Here is a 13,929-nt window from a genome sequence, read left to right as displayed (position 1 = left end):
AGCTTTCCTTGAAGATCGTTACTTGTAAGGATGTAATGAATAGTGATTTGAGGGGGGGGGGATTAGTCGACGACGAATATTCAATGACCATATAGCAACATTTTTTTTAAAAAAAAGTCATTAATAAATGTAATTTTTTATGCATAAATAAGTTTAGGTCATTATTGAAAATGAATCAAAACTTAGCTATATTAATGGTATGGGTTAAAGAGGAAAAAATTTAATAGATTATCCTGATTTTTATTGTGATTATTTAATAGATCCATTAGAAATATTTAAGATAAATAAAAAACTGACGAACAGCTATTAAAAACAACTAAAATTGTAAAGTTAAAAAAAGAGAAATAGAAAAAATCTTTTTGGCTTTTAAAGCAAAACTTTGAAATAATGTTTTCTAGAAAAAAAAGTATCCATAAAGCTTTTTAAAAAAATATAGTCTATCAGAAACGCTTTTATAAATACCATGCTGTTATAAAAACAAAAGATTATACACAAAACAAAACAGAAAAAAATAAATTCTTAATTGTAGAACATTTTAATCTAAGAAAATTTTAAGCAAAACATCTCAGTTTTCCAATTGCTATATTTTTAAGAAAAAAAAACCTCGATAAAAACAAAAGCTTTTTACGGAAGGAAAAAAGTTGGATCGAAGCAAAAATCATTCTTAATTTTTAAATGAAAAATTCTAACACTAAAAATCTTAATTTAACTTTTTTATATTACCTTATTTTTAGAAGAAAGTAATGATAGAAGAAAAACATTCATTAGAAACGCTCGTTAAAAAATTTTGTGTCTTAACGCAACATAACATGAGCACTTAACTGATAAAAAGATATGTATTGCTCATAACAGATGAAAGGAAAAGTTAATTAAAAGGGCAAAAGAAATTTTTTTTTGGTTTTCAAAATTGAAAATCATTTGATTTTTCAGTTTGACATTGAAAATCAGTATTCTATGTTTCCAGTTATCTGTCTTACTGTATAAGGAAAAAAATATAAATAAAAGAATAATATCTATCCGAATCGCTCTGTTAATAAAATTAGAAGAAATATTTTTAAAAATTTAATATCATTTATGGATTGCCCCTTGTTGTAGAATGCTTTTAAAGGAGTTTTGTAAGAGAAAATTTTTTGCATATATAGGCTGTAATAATTTAGTTCTTTTCATAATGAAGTCACTTAAAATTAACTTAATGATTCTGTAATTTAATTAAAATTGTCAACTTCTCTCATGCAATTACTGCTAATTATTCCTACTCAATGTGTGTGAATAATGTATATCTTAAGTTAAAAAATAAATAAATAAATAGCAGTTCTGCATTTTTTGTTCTCTACATGCAATAAAGTGATAATAGATTTAAATTATTTCAATTTTTGTCAACTTTTTTCTAAGAAAAATTATGTTATTAATTTATAATGTGTATAAACTACTTCCATATTTTACTATAAAAGAGAGATCTTTGAACAATATTTCTTTTAATATAATATAAATGTCTTTTAAAAAATTCAAAAAGATTTTAATCTTTCGGAACTGAAATTGACATCTCTGTGGAAAACGGACGAATGGCCAAATTGAGGAAAGCATCTGCCAGAGTTCTGTATTCTTAAGGCTCCACAGAAAAAATAACTATAAAGAAATCAAAGTTAAAGAAATAAATATAATTTAGAGCTAAGCTCTTAAATGTACAATTCTTCTTTTCTAAAGGCCATTTATGTTTAATATATAAAAATTAATTAGCAGTATATAATTGGAAAAAAAAATTAGGGGAAAAACAATTTTTTTTTAAGATATTTGGAAAAGAGTATTTTTATTTATCTCAATAAAAGAGCCAAAGATATAGTGTCCTAAGTTATATACTTTCCTTCACCCTAGTGAAAGAACTGCTTGTATTTAGGAAATGTATAATTTCTCTATTTTCTTAAAAACTATTAAACAGTTCTTAAGCCCTGCTTGAAAGATAAATATTAATTTTTCCTTTGCTAGTAGTGTAGAAGTTTAAACATGTACTTTTTGGCTAGATAGATAAGCAGCTCATTCATCTTTCGAAAACTGTAAGCTAACAAAAGTAAATACTCCTTTAATAGCCAATTGTCTGGTAAAAGGGACATAAAAGGTAAGTTTCAGAATATGAAGACTAACAGCATGATGATAGCAGTGCAGTCATCATTGCACACGATAACTTCTCAGTTAACTTCACGTTAACTTCTCAGTTCTGGGATCTGAAGCTGAATCACCTTCAAACCTTCCCTTAGTTGTTCACAATGATCCAAATTTTAGAAATGGGGAATTCAGAATTTACCATTTACACATTTGGAAGCAAAAAGTTAAAACTTAATTACTTTTTTTTTAAGTCCTGCAATGGACTGATTGTTAAGACAAAAATTAATTAAACCCAACAGATAACCGAAGTCAAGCATCACTGGCTGCGGTCAGTGTGCGGGTGGGTGACCACTTGGATCAGTCTGAGTAGGGACCGAGGGTGTGTGGTATTGGTCCTCGTTAAACTGTTCTACCGTAAAGTGCTCGACTTCGCGCGCAGGTCGTCGGGCTACCGAAGCGGGGGTGCCATCCCCTCTGCAGAGGATCAAAATTGTGATGGCATGTCTTCGGATCATCCCCAGGGATGTTTCCCAGACCGTCGCCAATAGCCCATTGTGCCGATCTAGTGCAACAAAAATGTACTACAACAATTACTTTTATTTTATTTATTTATTTTTTGCTCTAAATGTTTGAAAATTAATAAACGCGATCTATGACTGTATTGATGTTTTTTTTTATTATTATTTTATAGTTGACACAATGGCAGTTTTTAATCAGGCTGTTGGAGGAGGAACACAGTTAGATGAAACATGTGATAATTCTGCATTAACACAAGAATTGCAGGAAAAAGCCGAACATGAGCTAATGGAAAAACAATCTTGGAGAGATCGAGATATTCAAGCTCTTAGAGATATGATAAGTGGTAAATGACTAAATGTCACAATTTTTCCTATTCATTACTTATTTTTACCATCTCGGACTTTTGTAAAAAATTTATTTTTGGCTTAAATTTTCTTGTACTATCTATCAGGGTGCGTAGCGTTTTTTAAAAGCCCTTAAAGATGCTTTTTTCATTACGTGCTTTTAAAAAGTGCTTAATTTTCCCTTTTTCAAAATGAGATTTTTCCTTTACTATGTTAATTTTAACTTCGAATTATGCAAAAAGACACAATTCACGTTGTTCTATTCAACGTTTTCACAATTAATTCAACCCCTATCTATTTTGGCGCATTGTCAGTCCGTAGCGTATGAAAATGCCATTCATTTTGCATCATTCAAAATTTCATGATTTTTGACAATTTTCAAAAACGACGCCAAAAGTTTTTTTTTGACATGACGGTTAAAATAAGATAAAACCGTCAATTGTCAAAAAATTTACAGCTCTGCCTAATTATGATATTTTTTAAAGTGCTTAAAAAAAATTTTTGAGTGCTTGAAAAGTGCTTAAAAGGTGCTTATTTATTTATTTATTTTTGAATAATTTGCACCTATTGATTGAATAATTTGCACCTACCATCATTTGTTGAATAATTATTTTGTTGAATAATTGCTGAATAATTTTTTATTGTATAATATGTACCCTGTCTATGCAAAAAGATTTTTGAATATTTAAAAACAGAGCTTATGATTGGGTTACTTAGACCTCTTTACACTTTCTCAACCCTGAGCCCTAGGTTCTTGGTTCAGGGAACATTGGATATATGTCTCCCTTCCTAATTAGAAATTTCAAATAGTCAAAAGAATATATTTTCAAACCCTGTTTATCTTATATACCTTAATATAACCTTATTTTTCTTTTTTACAAAACACAAATTTGTGCTCCTTGTATATTTGTCTAATTAAATGGTGTTTTACAGATGACCCTGACCTAGTCTCAAGAACAGACGATGCATTTTTGCTAAGATTTTTAAGAGCCAGGAAGTTTGATTACAGTAGATCCTTCAGTTTGTTACAAAACTATTACATGATGCGAGCAAAAAATCCCAAAATCTTTAGAGATTTCACCCCTTCTGCACTTAAACATGTTCACCAGTTAAATCTCCAAGGATTTCTTCCCTACAGAGATCCAGAGGGGCGTGCCATATTTGTCTTCAGAGGAGGTAATATGTGTGGTCATTGGAAAATTGCATATTCTACTAAGTATTTTAGCAATAATCTTGTAGTTATTTTTACAAAATTTTATTTATTTTTTTTATCTCTAAAAACTTATGAAATGTTTCATGTTACTGATTACAAAATGTATTTTTCATTAAAAAAAGTTTCAAGATTTTTTGATATAAACAAACACTGAATTAAAATTTTATATTGTTAATTTAATTAAAACATATAACAATGTTTAGGAACAATATTAATAATAAAAACTTTATATAGAATAGAAAATCGTAAATAAGACTACCTTTGTTCAATAGTCTGAATTGTCTTGCATATTAAAATTTGAAAATCAAATCATTTAAAATATGAAAATTAAATTGTATAATTCAATATTTTATTTTGACTAAAATAATTTTCAGTATGCATTTTTTTCCCCTAATATTTGTCTAAGCTGAATAGAAGCAATTATTTATTCTGACTAATTGAGCAATTTCATTTTTTTTCCTCCATTTATATAAGAATTTTTGAAAGGAATTATAGAAAATTGTGCAGTAAAATTTAAGTTAGCAGTTGTGATACATATTGCATTTCAATATACAGTGAAACCTGTGTATAACGATACTGTCTATAACGATAAACCTGTCTATAGCGATATTTCCTTGAGGTCCCGGTGAAATTCCTATTTACTCAATGTATTTTTAACCTGTTTATAGCAATAACCACTTTTCAGTTAAACATGTCTACAACGATAATTTTTCCTCTTTTGATAGTTGATAGTTCCATTCCGATTTTTCTACCGTTGGAAAACGACTCCCCATCGAGCTTAAATGTGAGATAACAAAATGTTTTGTTTTTTTTTTTCATCTCCTTTGTATGTAATATTCTTTCGTTCTTTCTGAGAAAAAATGCCACTTTTAGGGGAAATTAGAGCAGTAGAAATGGGTGAAGGGGTATTGTAGGNTTTGTCTAAGCTGAATAGAAGCAATTATTTATTCTGACTAATTGAGCAATTTCATTTTTTTTCCTCCATTTATATAAGAATTTTTGAAAGGAATTATAGAAAATTGTGCAGTAAAATTTAAGTTAGCAGTTGTGATACATATTGCATTTCAATACATTCTGTTTTGATATTCTGTTATTATTGTATTTAACCTGCAGATTAATTTAATTTATATATTTATAAAACACACAAAAATAGGTATAAATGAGAAATTATTCAAGATGAATGCTGTTTTCCTGTAGTAGTTAACTATAATCATTCTTGAGTATTCATAATTTGCATCAAATACAAATTTTAATATCACAAAAGGAGAAAAAAAACTATCTAATTATTAGAATTAAAATTTGTTAAAAATCAGAATTCGTTTTGTCGTTTTTTCAATTGTGGAATTGTACCACATATTTGGAAAAGTATGTCCTTTTCTGGTATCTCTAATACCCAAACACAACCAAGTACAATAATATTTTTATAAATTCAAAGAATCAGAACTAAATTTTATGTAAATCAAATAAGACTTAAAAGCTAAGATATTGATATTTTGAAAACTAAGTTGTACATTTTTATTTTGAAGGGAAACATTTATTAATTAATTTTGCTAAATGTTTTTTTATAGCTAATGCAACCCTCTTATTATCATAATTTTTTTTACCCCTAATAAAGTTTTACTTTTTTTTATAATCCCAATATGTATAGATGTAAGAAGAAAGAAATATTTTAATTTGATTTCATTGCTATTAGAAAGTAAGAAAATTGTTAGATTTATTTTGTTATCTGAATATTTTCAGGATTATTGGATTCTTCTATTTCTACATCTGATGATCTTAATAATGTTTTTTTACAGCTAATAAAGCCCTGTATTTCTTTTCACTATAAAACTATATAACTAGTTGTATTTGTTTCAATTTGATTTCTTTACTTATTGAAAGTGAAAGAATTGTTAGATTTATTTTGTTATCTGAAAGTTCTCTAGATTGCAGGATTTTTTCGTCTTGTACATCTGATGATCTTAATAATTTTTTTAATAGCAAATAAGGCTTTTTTTCCCTTTTTATCTAATCCCAATAGATCTAAATGTAACAATAAACTGTTTTAATTTGATTTCATTGCTAATTGAAAGGGAGAGAATTGTTAGATTTATTATGTTATCTAAATGCTTTTAGGATTGTAGGTTGCTTCTCTTTCTACATATGATTTTCTTATTGTTTTTTGCAGCTAATAAAGCCCTATTTCTCCTTTTTCTCAAATCCTGACATAATTAAATTAAACGTTTTAATTTGATTTCATTGTTAATTAAAAGCTACGATGTTTGTATATTTTCAGGGTTGTGGGATCCTTCACTTTGTACAGCTGATGATTTATTCAGAGCCAATGTTATATGCCTAGAAAAGCAAATTGATGATCCTCTGACTCAAATAAATGGAGTTATTGCTATTTTGGATATGAAAAACTTAGGATTTCATCATATACGACACTTCTCTCCTAGTCATGCTCTGAAAATTGTTTCACTAGTTCAAGTAATTGATGATTCTTTCTTAAGATTTATTCTTTAATTTCAAATTTTCCCCCAAAAATTAGTAAAATATGTATTTTTCTTTTTTATATCATAATTTGCTTAAGTAGGGCTAAATCAGTTAAATTAAATATTTATTTTCTCAAATAATTTTTGTATAGAAAAGACATATCCCGGTGTTCTAAGACATCCCTCTACTTTTGATGTCAAGATCACAAATTTCTGGTATGTCATGTATATAAGTCAACCGCTTAAAAAAAAATAATAAAAAAAAATTATTAAGCCTACAATCTCAACTTAAAAATGCTTCACCTCAAAAATTCTTACAAAATTTTAGGAAATTTGCACTCTGCTTTTCTAGATGTTACACAACAAATGACACTAGGCGCGCTGCAAAATGTGGATTCAAATGTTATTGTAAAATCTTTTAAAAGCAGTGGATTTTTGAATTCTTTAGACGGGGTAAAGATGATTTGCAAGAACAAAGAAAAAGAGGATGACCCAAATTGCGATGGATAGACAGAATCGAGAGAGATTTTGGTATCCTAAAGTTTTAGAGCTGAACAACTATTGCGTCCTATTGGGTTTCTGGGAAACCACTTCAGTGGAAAGCCTAGGACCAATCTGGGCTGTTGTGCTACTGATGATGCTAACATATACAGTTGAAATATAAATTGCACTTAATTTGAAGATAAAATGCATATTATATTACAATATATTGGTACACGTTACAAATGTTTATGTGTTAAATTTGTTTTATGTATGTTTATTATCATATACTGGTGGTGTTTAAGTTATATGTCTATCTACTGATATTTACTTTTTTTAAATTTCTTATGTGAAATCATTCTTTTTAGGACTCGTTTCCTGCAAGATTTAAAGCTGTGCATGTTGTGAATGAACCAGCTCTGTTTGATCTTGTTTTAACTATTGTGAAACCTCTCATAAGTGAGAAAATTAAAAAAAGAGTAAGTATTTTTAAAATCATTTTTTGAGTTGATTTCTTAACACATTTTTCTAATTCTTAATCTAAAAAAAAAATATATATATATATATTGGTTTTTCTTACATAAAGCTCCTTATACATTTTTTTCACATTAGAATCATCTTAGTTCTAGCATTTTTAAAACTGTTATGTATACTTAAAAATCACATGACTAAGTTTACTGCATTAAGAAAACCCTATAACTGGAAAAAATTCCAAACTTTAAACGTTTCTGATTTTTTTTTCTATTTTCTAAAATTTTTAGTGGGCTATTCTAAATTTTAAATGTAAGATTATAATAAATTTTCAATACTAAAGTCACTAAGTAAAAGTACTTTTTGTGTTTAGCTACAAATGATTTTATGAATAATTTGCCTCCCCTTGCAATTTTAAAATTTTGCAATAATTGCGTGACATAAATTGTGGTACTTCTTTTATAAGCAAAAGCTAGTTATTATGAGATCCAAAACTGATATTTTAAAACAATGTAGTTTTTTTTTTTTTTTTNTTTTTTTTTTTTTTTTTTTTTTTTTTTTTTTTTTTTTTTTTTTTTTTTTTGTACATTTGGAAAACTAAGAAATGAACTAGAAATTGGACGTAAGTTAACACTTTAACCATTTGAAATAGTTTAAATTTATTAATTTTAAACCTTCACTTTCATTTGTTTTAGATTCTATTTTATATTATTTATTTAACTAGGGGGCCCACCCTCAGCTCATTGTACTTGGATACCCTCAAAGCTGATTCCACTGTCCCTTTAGGATTGTGTCATAATTTGAGCTCATTTATGTTTGCTAGTACTTTTTCTAAAATGAAATTCTAAAAAAATACATCATGTACATCCTGTGAAACTTTTGATTTATTAGCATTTAATTCAATTTATATACATTAAGATTTTTTGTATGCAAAATTATGAATTTCAGTGTTTGGAGGCAACATATGTGCCTCCAAAAGGGCTAAAAACCAAAGTAAACACTAATAAAAATTAAACAAGAAGTAGATAGTCAACATAGTTATGCTTTACCCAGTTTATATAACATTTAACCAGCTCTCACTTTGCTAATTATGAAAGTGGTGCAATAAGAAGGAAAGTCACAGTTTTGTTAAAATGAGGATCGTTTATAATCTAATTTTTATATATTTCCAAAGTTACTCCAATACTGCATTGTTTATGTTCATAAAAACATACAAAAATTGAGAATTAATTACTGATTCCATTGATTTCAAAATGCAAACAGAAAGTGCAAATTTATAGTCAGGCAAAGTAGAATCAAAAATACCAATAAGCTGACCAATCTGTTGAGGAAAACAAGATCAAAATGTTCAAAACATATTTTATTGCTAAAAGAAACTGAGAGAAATGTAAATTATTACATAATATGTATGAAGGTATATGTAATACATATACCTTCAAAATTCCTTCAGTCATAAAACTCATATTTTTGATATTTTTAACCATTTTTTTCACAATATTAATTTGTCATATTTTGATAAAACATTTTTTTTCCTTGCTTGAATATTAATTTGTGTTCTTTATTATGAATTTTTTTTTGATATTTTAATTTGGTCAAGGTTTATTAAACTATATGTTACCGCTAAAGCTTGAAAGAGATTGTTATGCGCATTACCTGCATAGTTCCTAGGTTAATCCGTTGAAATGTGGAATGAAGAGTTTCCCGCAATTTACCTAGGTATCGTCTCCTTGATATGCTTTTGGTATCATTAAATTTTCTCTTAACTTATTCCAACTAATTTGTTGCTAGTTTTATTTTATCGACTTGATTCTTTAGATGCCGAGAAATAAATAACATTATGTTAATTTTCTTAATTGTAATAATATTTTAAACTGATTATTTCATTGTATTTTATTTTTTGAAGTGATGGATGGTTGATTCTATCAACTAAAGTATTGATTGTAGTAATTAAATTTTTTAAATTGCAAAAAAAAATAACGCTATGATAATTGAAGCATACATCTGTTGCAATTGTTCCAGTAAAAATCTCATTTTCACTTTAACCGCTTAACAGCGTCTTAGTATTTTCTGGAAAATTTGGTAAGCATATTTTTGAGAAACAAATTTCTGTTAAAATCGATTGTATAAACTCAAATAAAGAGTCAAAACTATTACAATTATTGATTTTATGAAATAGTTTTTATTTTTATTTAGAGCAAAAAAAATTGCATTTTTACTTAAAGTTGGCTTTTCTACTAAGCTAGTGAAAACAAAATTCACGTCTTTTCCCGCGTAAAAAAAAAGCGCCAAAACCTTTTGCAACCATACCTCTACTGGACTACGAGCGTCATCTGTTAGAAACATTGTAAACTAAAGAAAGAAAAAATTCGGGCAAATCATTGCAATAGAGTAAAAAAATCAGTCGCACGAGCGGCGCTCGGGCAAAACAGGGAAGTGGTTAATCTCTGGGGCAAACTAACATTTGTGGTTGACTTTTTCATATAACAAGCCCGCTTTGCGTTACATGGAGAGAAAAACCACGAGAACATCCCACGGTTCGCTAAATTGCAAGAGGATTCTAAAGATCAACCACTTTGGATATTTTACGTCAGTGTGATCACTGAGATCTGTGTGAGACAGGAGTAGAATTTGTAACAACCTATGATTCAAACATGTGTCATCTCATTGGGAGATAAGCGCTTTATCCCCTGCGCCATTGTGGCTCTATGTTTTGTTACTTTTTTCATTTTATTTTATAACCGGCGTTGAACAGCTAACCCAATTCGGAGTTTGATTTTCAATGTTCAGCTCTGTAACCTTATAACTTTGAACCCCACCCAGAAGACAAGAAAACTCTTTAATCAAACATTAGAACAAACTAGCCTTCGCGGAGAACTTTTTGATAGAACTAAGCCGCATTTGCGTACCACGAAGAGGAAAACTACTCATAGTTAGCCTGACGTCAAAGGGATTCTAACCCATGATCCGTCTACCACTCTGACTATTTTACGTCAGCACAGCTGGAAGCAGAATTCTTATCAACCAGTGACCTCTGGGATTCGAACCTGAGTCGCTTCATTGGTATCCGTACAATGGGCTGGGAATCAAAATTATATCTTTACAGCTTTTTTTCGCGATAACCTTACACATATTACACTAAATCTGAATTATTATCTCAATATCTATATCACAATCGTTGAAACTATATTTTATCTTCCTACTTATAAAATCATCGTATGAAAATAAATTGAAAAATACGACGAATATTNTATATATATATATATAAATGTCTGAAATTGAAAAACAAGAAAATTATTAAGCCTACAAAAGTTATCTCAACTTAAAAATACTTCACCTCAAAAATTCTTGCAAAATTTTAGGAAATTTCCTGTCTGCTTTTCTAGATGTTACATGTCAAATGACGCTAGGCTTCGCCGCAAAATGTGGATTCAAATGTTATTGGAAAATCTTTTAAAAAAAAGTGGATTTTTGATTTCTATAAGACGATTTGCAAGAACAAAGAAAAAGAGGATGACCCAAATTACGATGGATAGACACAATCGAGAGAAATTTTGAAATCCTAAAGTTTTAGAGCTGAGGGTCTATCACGTCCTATTGGGTTTCTGGGAAACCACTTCAAAGGAAAACCTAGGACCAATCTGGGCTGTTATGCTACTGATGATGATAACATGTACAGTTGTAATATAAATTGCACTTAATTTGAAGATAAAACATATATTATATTACAATATATTGGTGCACCACGTTACAAATGTTCATGTGTTAAATTTGTTTTATGTATGTGTATTATCAAAGATTCTAGTGGTGTTATATGTCTATCTACTGATATTTACTTTTTTGAATTTCTTATATAAAATCTTTCTTTTTAGGACTCTTTCCCTGCAAGGTTTAAAGCTGTGCATGTTGTGAATGAACCTGCTCTGTTTGATCTTGTTTTAACTATTGTGAAACCTCTCATAAGTGAGAAAATAAAGAAAAGAGTAAGTATTTTTTAAATTATTTTTTGAGTTGATTTATATTAACACACATTTTTCTAAATCTTGATCTACCAAATAAAATATTGATTTTTCTTATAAAAAGTTCCCTATGTAGTTTTTTCTCATTAGAATCATCTTAATTCTAGCCTTTTTAATACTATTATGTATACTTAAAAATCACATGCCTACTACATTATGTTTACCACATTAAGAAAACACTATAACTAGAAAATAATTCCAAAAGTTTAAACCTTTCTGTTTTCTAATATTTATTGACCAAAATTTGTAGACGGCTGCTCTAAATTTTAAATGTCAGATTATGATAAATTGCATAAGTCAATAAATAAAAGTACTTCTTTTGTTCAGCTACAAATGACTTTATAAATAACTTGCCTCCCTTTGAAATTTTAAAATATTGTGATAATTGCATAAAATAGGTTGTGGTACTTCTTTAAAAAGCTAGTTATCATGAGATCTAAAACTGGAGTTTTAAAGCAATGTAAATTTTTTTGTATGTGCAGAAAACTAAGAAAAGAACTAGAAATTTGACGTAAGTTAATACTTAAACAATTTGAAATTGTTTAAATTTATTCATTTTAAACTTTCATGTAACTTTTGCTTTACATTTTATTCTCAATTGGAATTTCATCGTATGCATGATTTACTTTTAATTATCATAATGCATTTATTTTCACTTATTAATTTAACTGGGGGGCCTACCCTCTGCACATTGTAGTTGGAAACCCTTATAGCTGTTTCCACTGTTCCTTTAGGATTGTGTCATAATTTGAGCTTGTTTTTGTATGCTGATACTCTTTTTAAAATGAAATTCTAAAAAAATGCAACTTATACATCCTGTGAAACTTTAGATTTATAAACATTCAGTTCTATTTATATACATTAAGATTTTATGTATGCAAAATTATCAATTTCAGTGTTTGGAGAGAAAAACAGATGTGCCTCCAAAAAACACTAAGAAAAACTAAACAAAAAGCAGATAGTTGACATTAGTTGATAAAACGAATCTCCCTCCTGCGACAATTATAAAGCACCATTAAAACTAAAATATGGTCTGAATTTTTTTATTGATTATATTTGTACTTTTTTTTTTTTGATAATATTACAATAAAGTCTGCTCATAATATTAAGGAAATGATTGAAACATGTATTGTTACCAGGCACAGAGTTCAGATTTAAATTTATGTGTTCCAGCTAGTCTAAAAGGAGTCAGAATGTTCAGTGATGATACATTTTATTTAGAGAAAAATATCACTTATAAGTACTGCTTGAAATGGTCTGAAAATTATTGAAACTTGCAAACAACTGTAGAGATATAAGAGCTTTAGCCAGTCAGAAAAGGGTCGAAATTTTAATTTCAAAGCTTCTCTATCACATAAGCTGGTTAATAAAAAATTATTTTAAATGCATTTTAATGTTGAAAATAAAAAATGCTTATCAGCAAATAATAAGCTACTTTTATTGCTATTGTGTATTTGTAGTAGTTATGCTTTACCAAAAGTTTTCATTCCATTTTTCAACTTCATGTGTGACCAGTTTTAAGCTTTCAGTTTATATAAATTTTAACCAGCTCTCCCTTTGCTAATTATGAAAGTGGTGCAATAAGAAGGAAAGTCACAGCTTTGTTAAAATGAGGACCGTTTATAATCTAATTTTTATATGTTTCTAAAGTTACTCCAATACTGCATTGTTTAGGCTCATAAAAACATACAAAAATTGGGAATTATTTACTGATTCTATTGATTTCAAAATGCAAACAGAAAGTGCAAATTTATATTCAGGCAAAGAAGAATCAAAAGTACCAAAAAGCTAACCAACCACTGTTGAGGAAGACAAGATTAAAATGTTCAAAACATATTTTATTGCTAAAAGAAATTGAGAGAAATGTAAATTATTATATATTGTACCTTCAAAATTCCTTCGGTCATCAAACTCATATTTTTGATATTTTTAACCATGTCTTTCGCAATATTAGTTTGTCATATTTTGAAAAAGCATTTTTTTTTCTTGCTTGAATATTAATTGTGTTCTTTATTGTGAATTTTCTTTATATTTTAATTTGGTCAAGGTTTATTAAAATATATGTTACCGCTGAAGTTTAAAAGAGATTATTATGCACATAACCTGCATGGTTACTCGGTTAATCCATTGAAATGTGGAATCAAGAGTTTCCCGCAATTCACCAAGGTATCGTCTCCTTAATGATTTCGGTATCATTAAATTTTTTCTTAACTTTTTCAACTATTGATTCTTTAGATGCCGAGAAATAAATAACATTATGTTAATATTCTTAATTGTAATAATATTTTAAACTGTTTAATTCATTGTATTTT

At 28.2% G+C, this 13,929-nt stretch overlaps 1 protein-coding gene across 6 annotated transcripts in view; it reads left to right on the top strand.

The window, feature by feature from the left end:
- LOC107455357 (alpha-tocopherol transfer protein-like) overlaps nt 1–13,929 on the top strand; it is a 33,457-nt gene that overhangs the window by 17,828 nt on the left and 1,700 nt on the right. For 3 of the 6 annotated variants that reach the window (XM_043051776.2, XM_043051780.2, XM_043051781.2), the window contains exons 2-5: nt 2,792–2,962; nt 3,897–4,139; nt 6,452–6,645; nt 7,499–7,609. In XM_043051776.2, coding sequence (XP_042907710.1) covers nt 2,792–2,962; nt 3,897–4,139; nt 6,452–6,645; nt 7,499–7,609 — 719 coding nt within the window. Of the gene's footprint in view, nt 1–2,791; nt 2,963–3,896; nt 4,140–6,451; nt 6,646–7,498; nt 7,610–11,470; nt 11,582–13,929 lie in introns of all 6 variants that reach the window. The other 3 variants (XM_016072882.3, XM_071186010.1, XM_071186011.1) reach the window with 1 other exon arrangement.

Source organism: Parasteatoda tepidariorum, chromosome 9, assembly GCF_043381705.1.
Source record: "Parasteatoda tepidariorum isolate YZ-2023 chromosome 9, CAS_Ptep_4.0, whole genome shotgun sequence".
NCBI classification, from domain to species: Eukaryota; Metazoa; Arthropoda; class Arachnida; order Araneae; family Theridiidae; genus Parasteatoda; species Parasteatoda tepidariorum.
The sequence above is the reverse complement of the archived record's forward strand: the minus strand, read 5'-3'. Positions and strand labels throughout refer to the sequence as shown.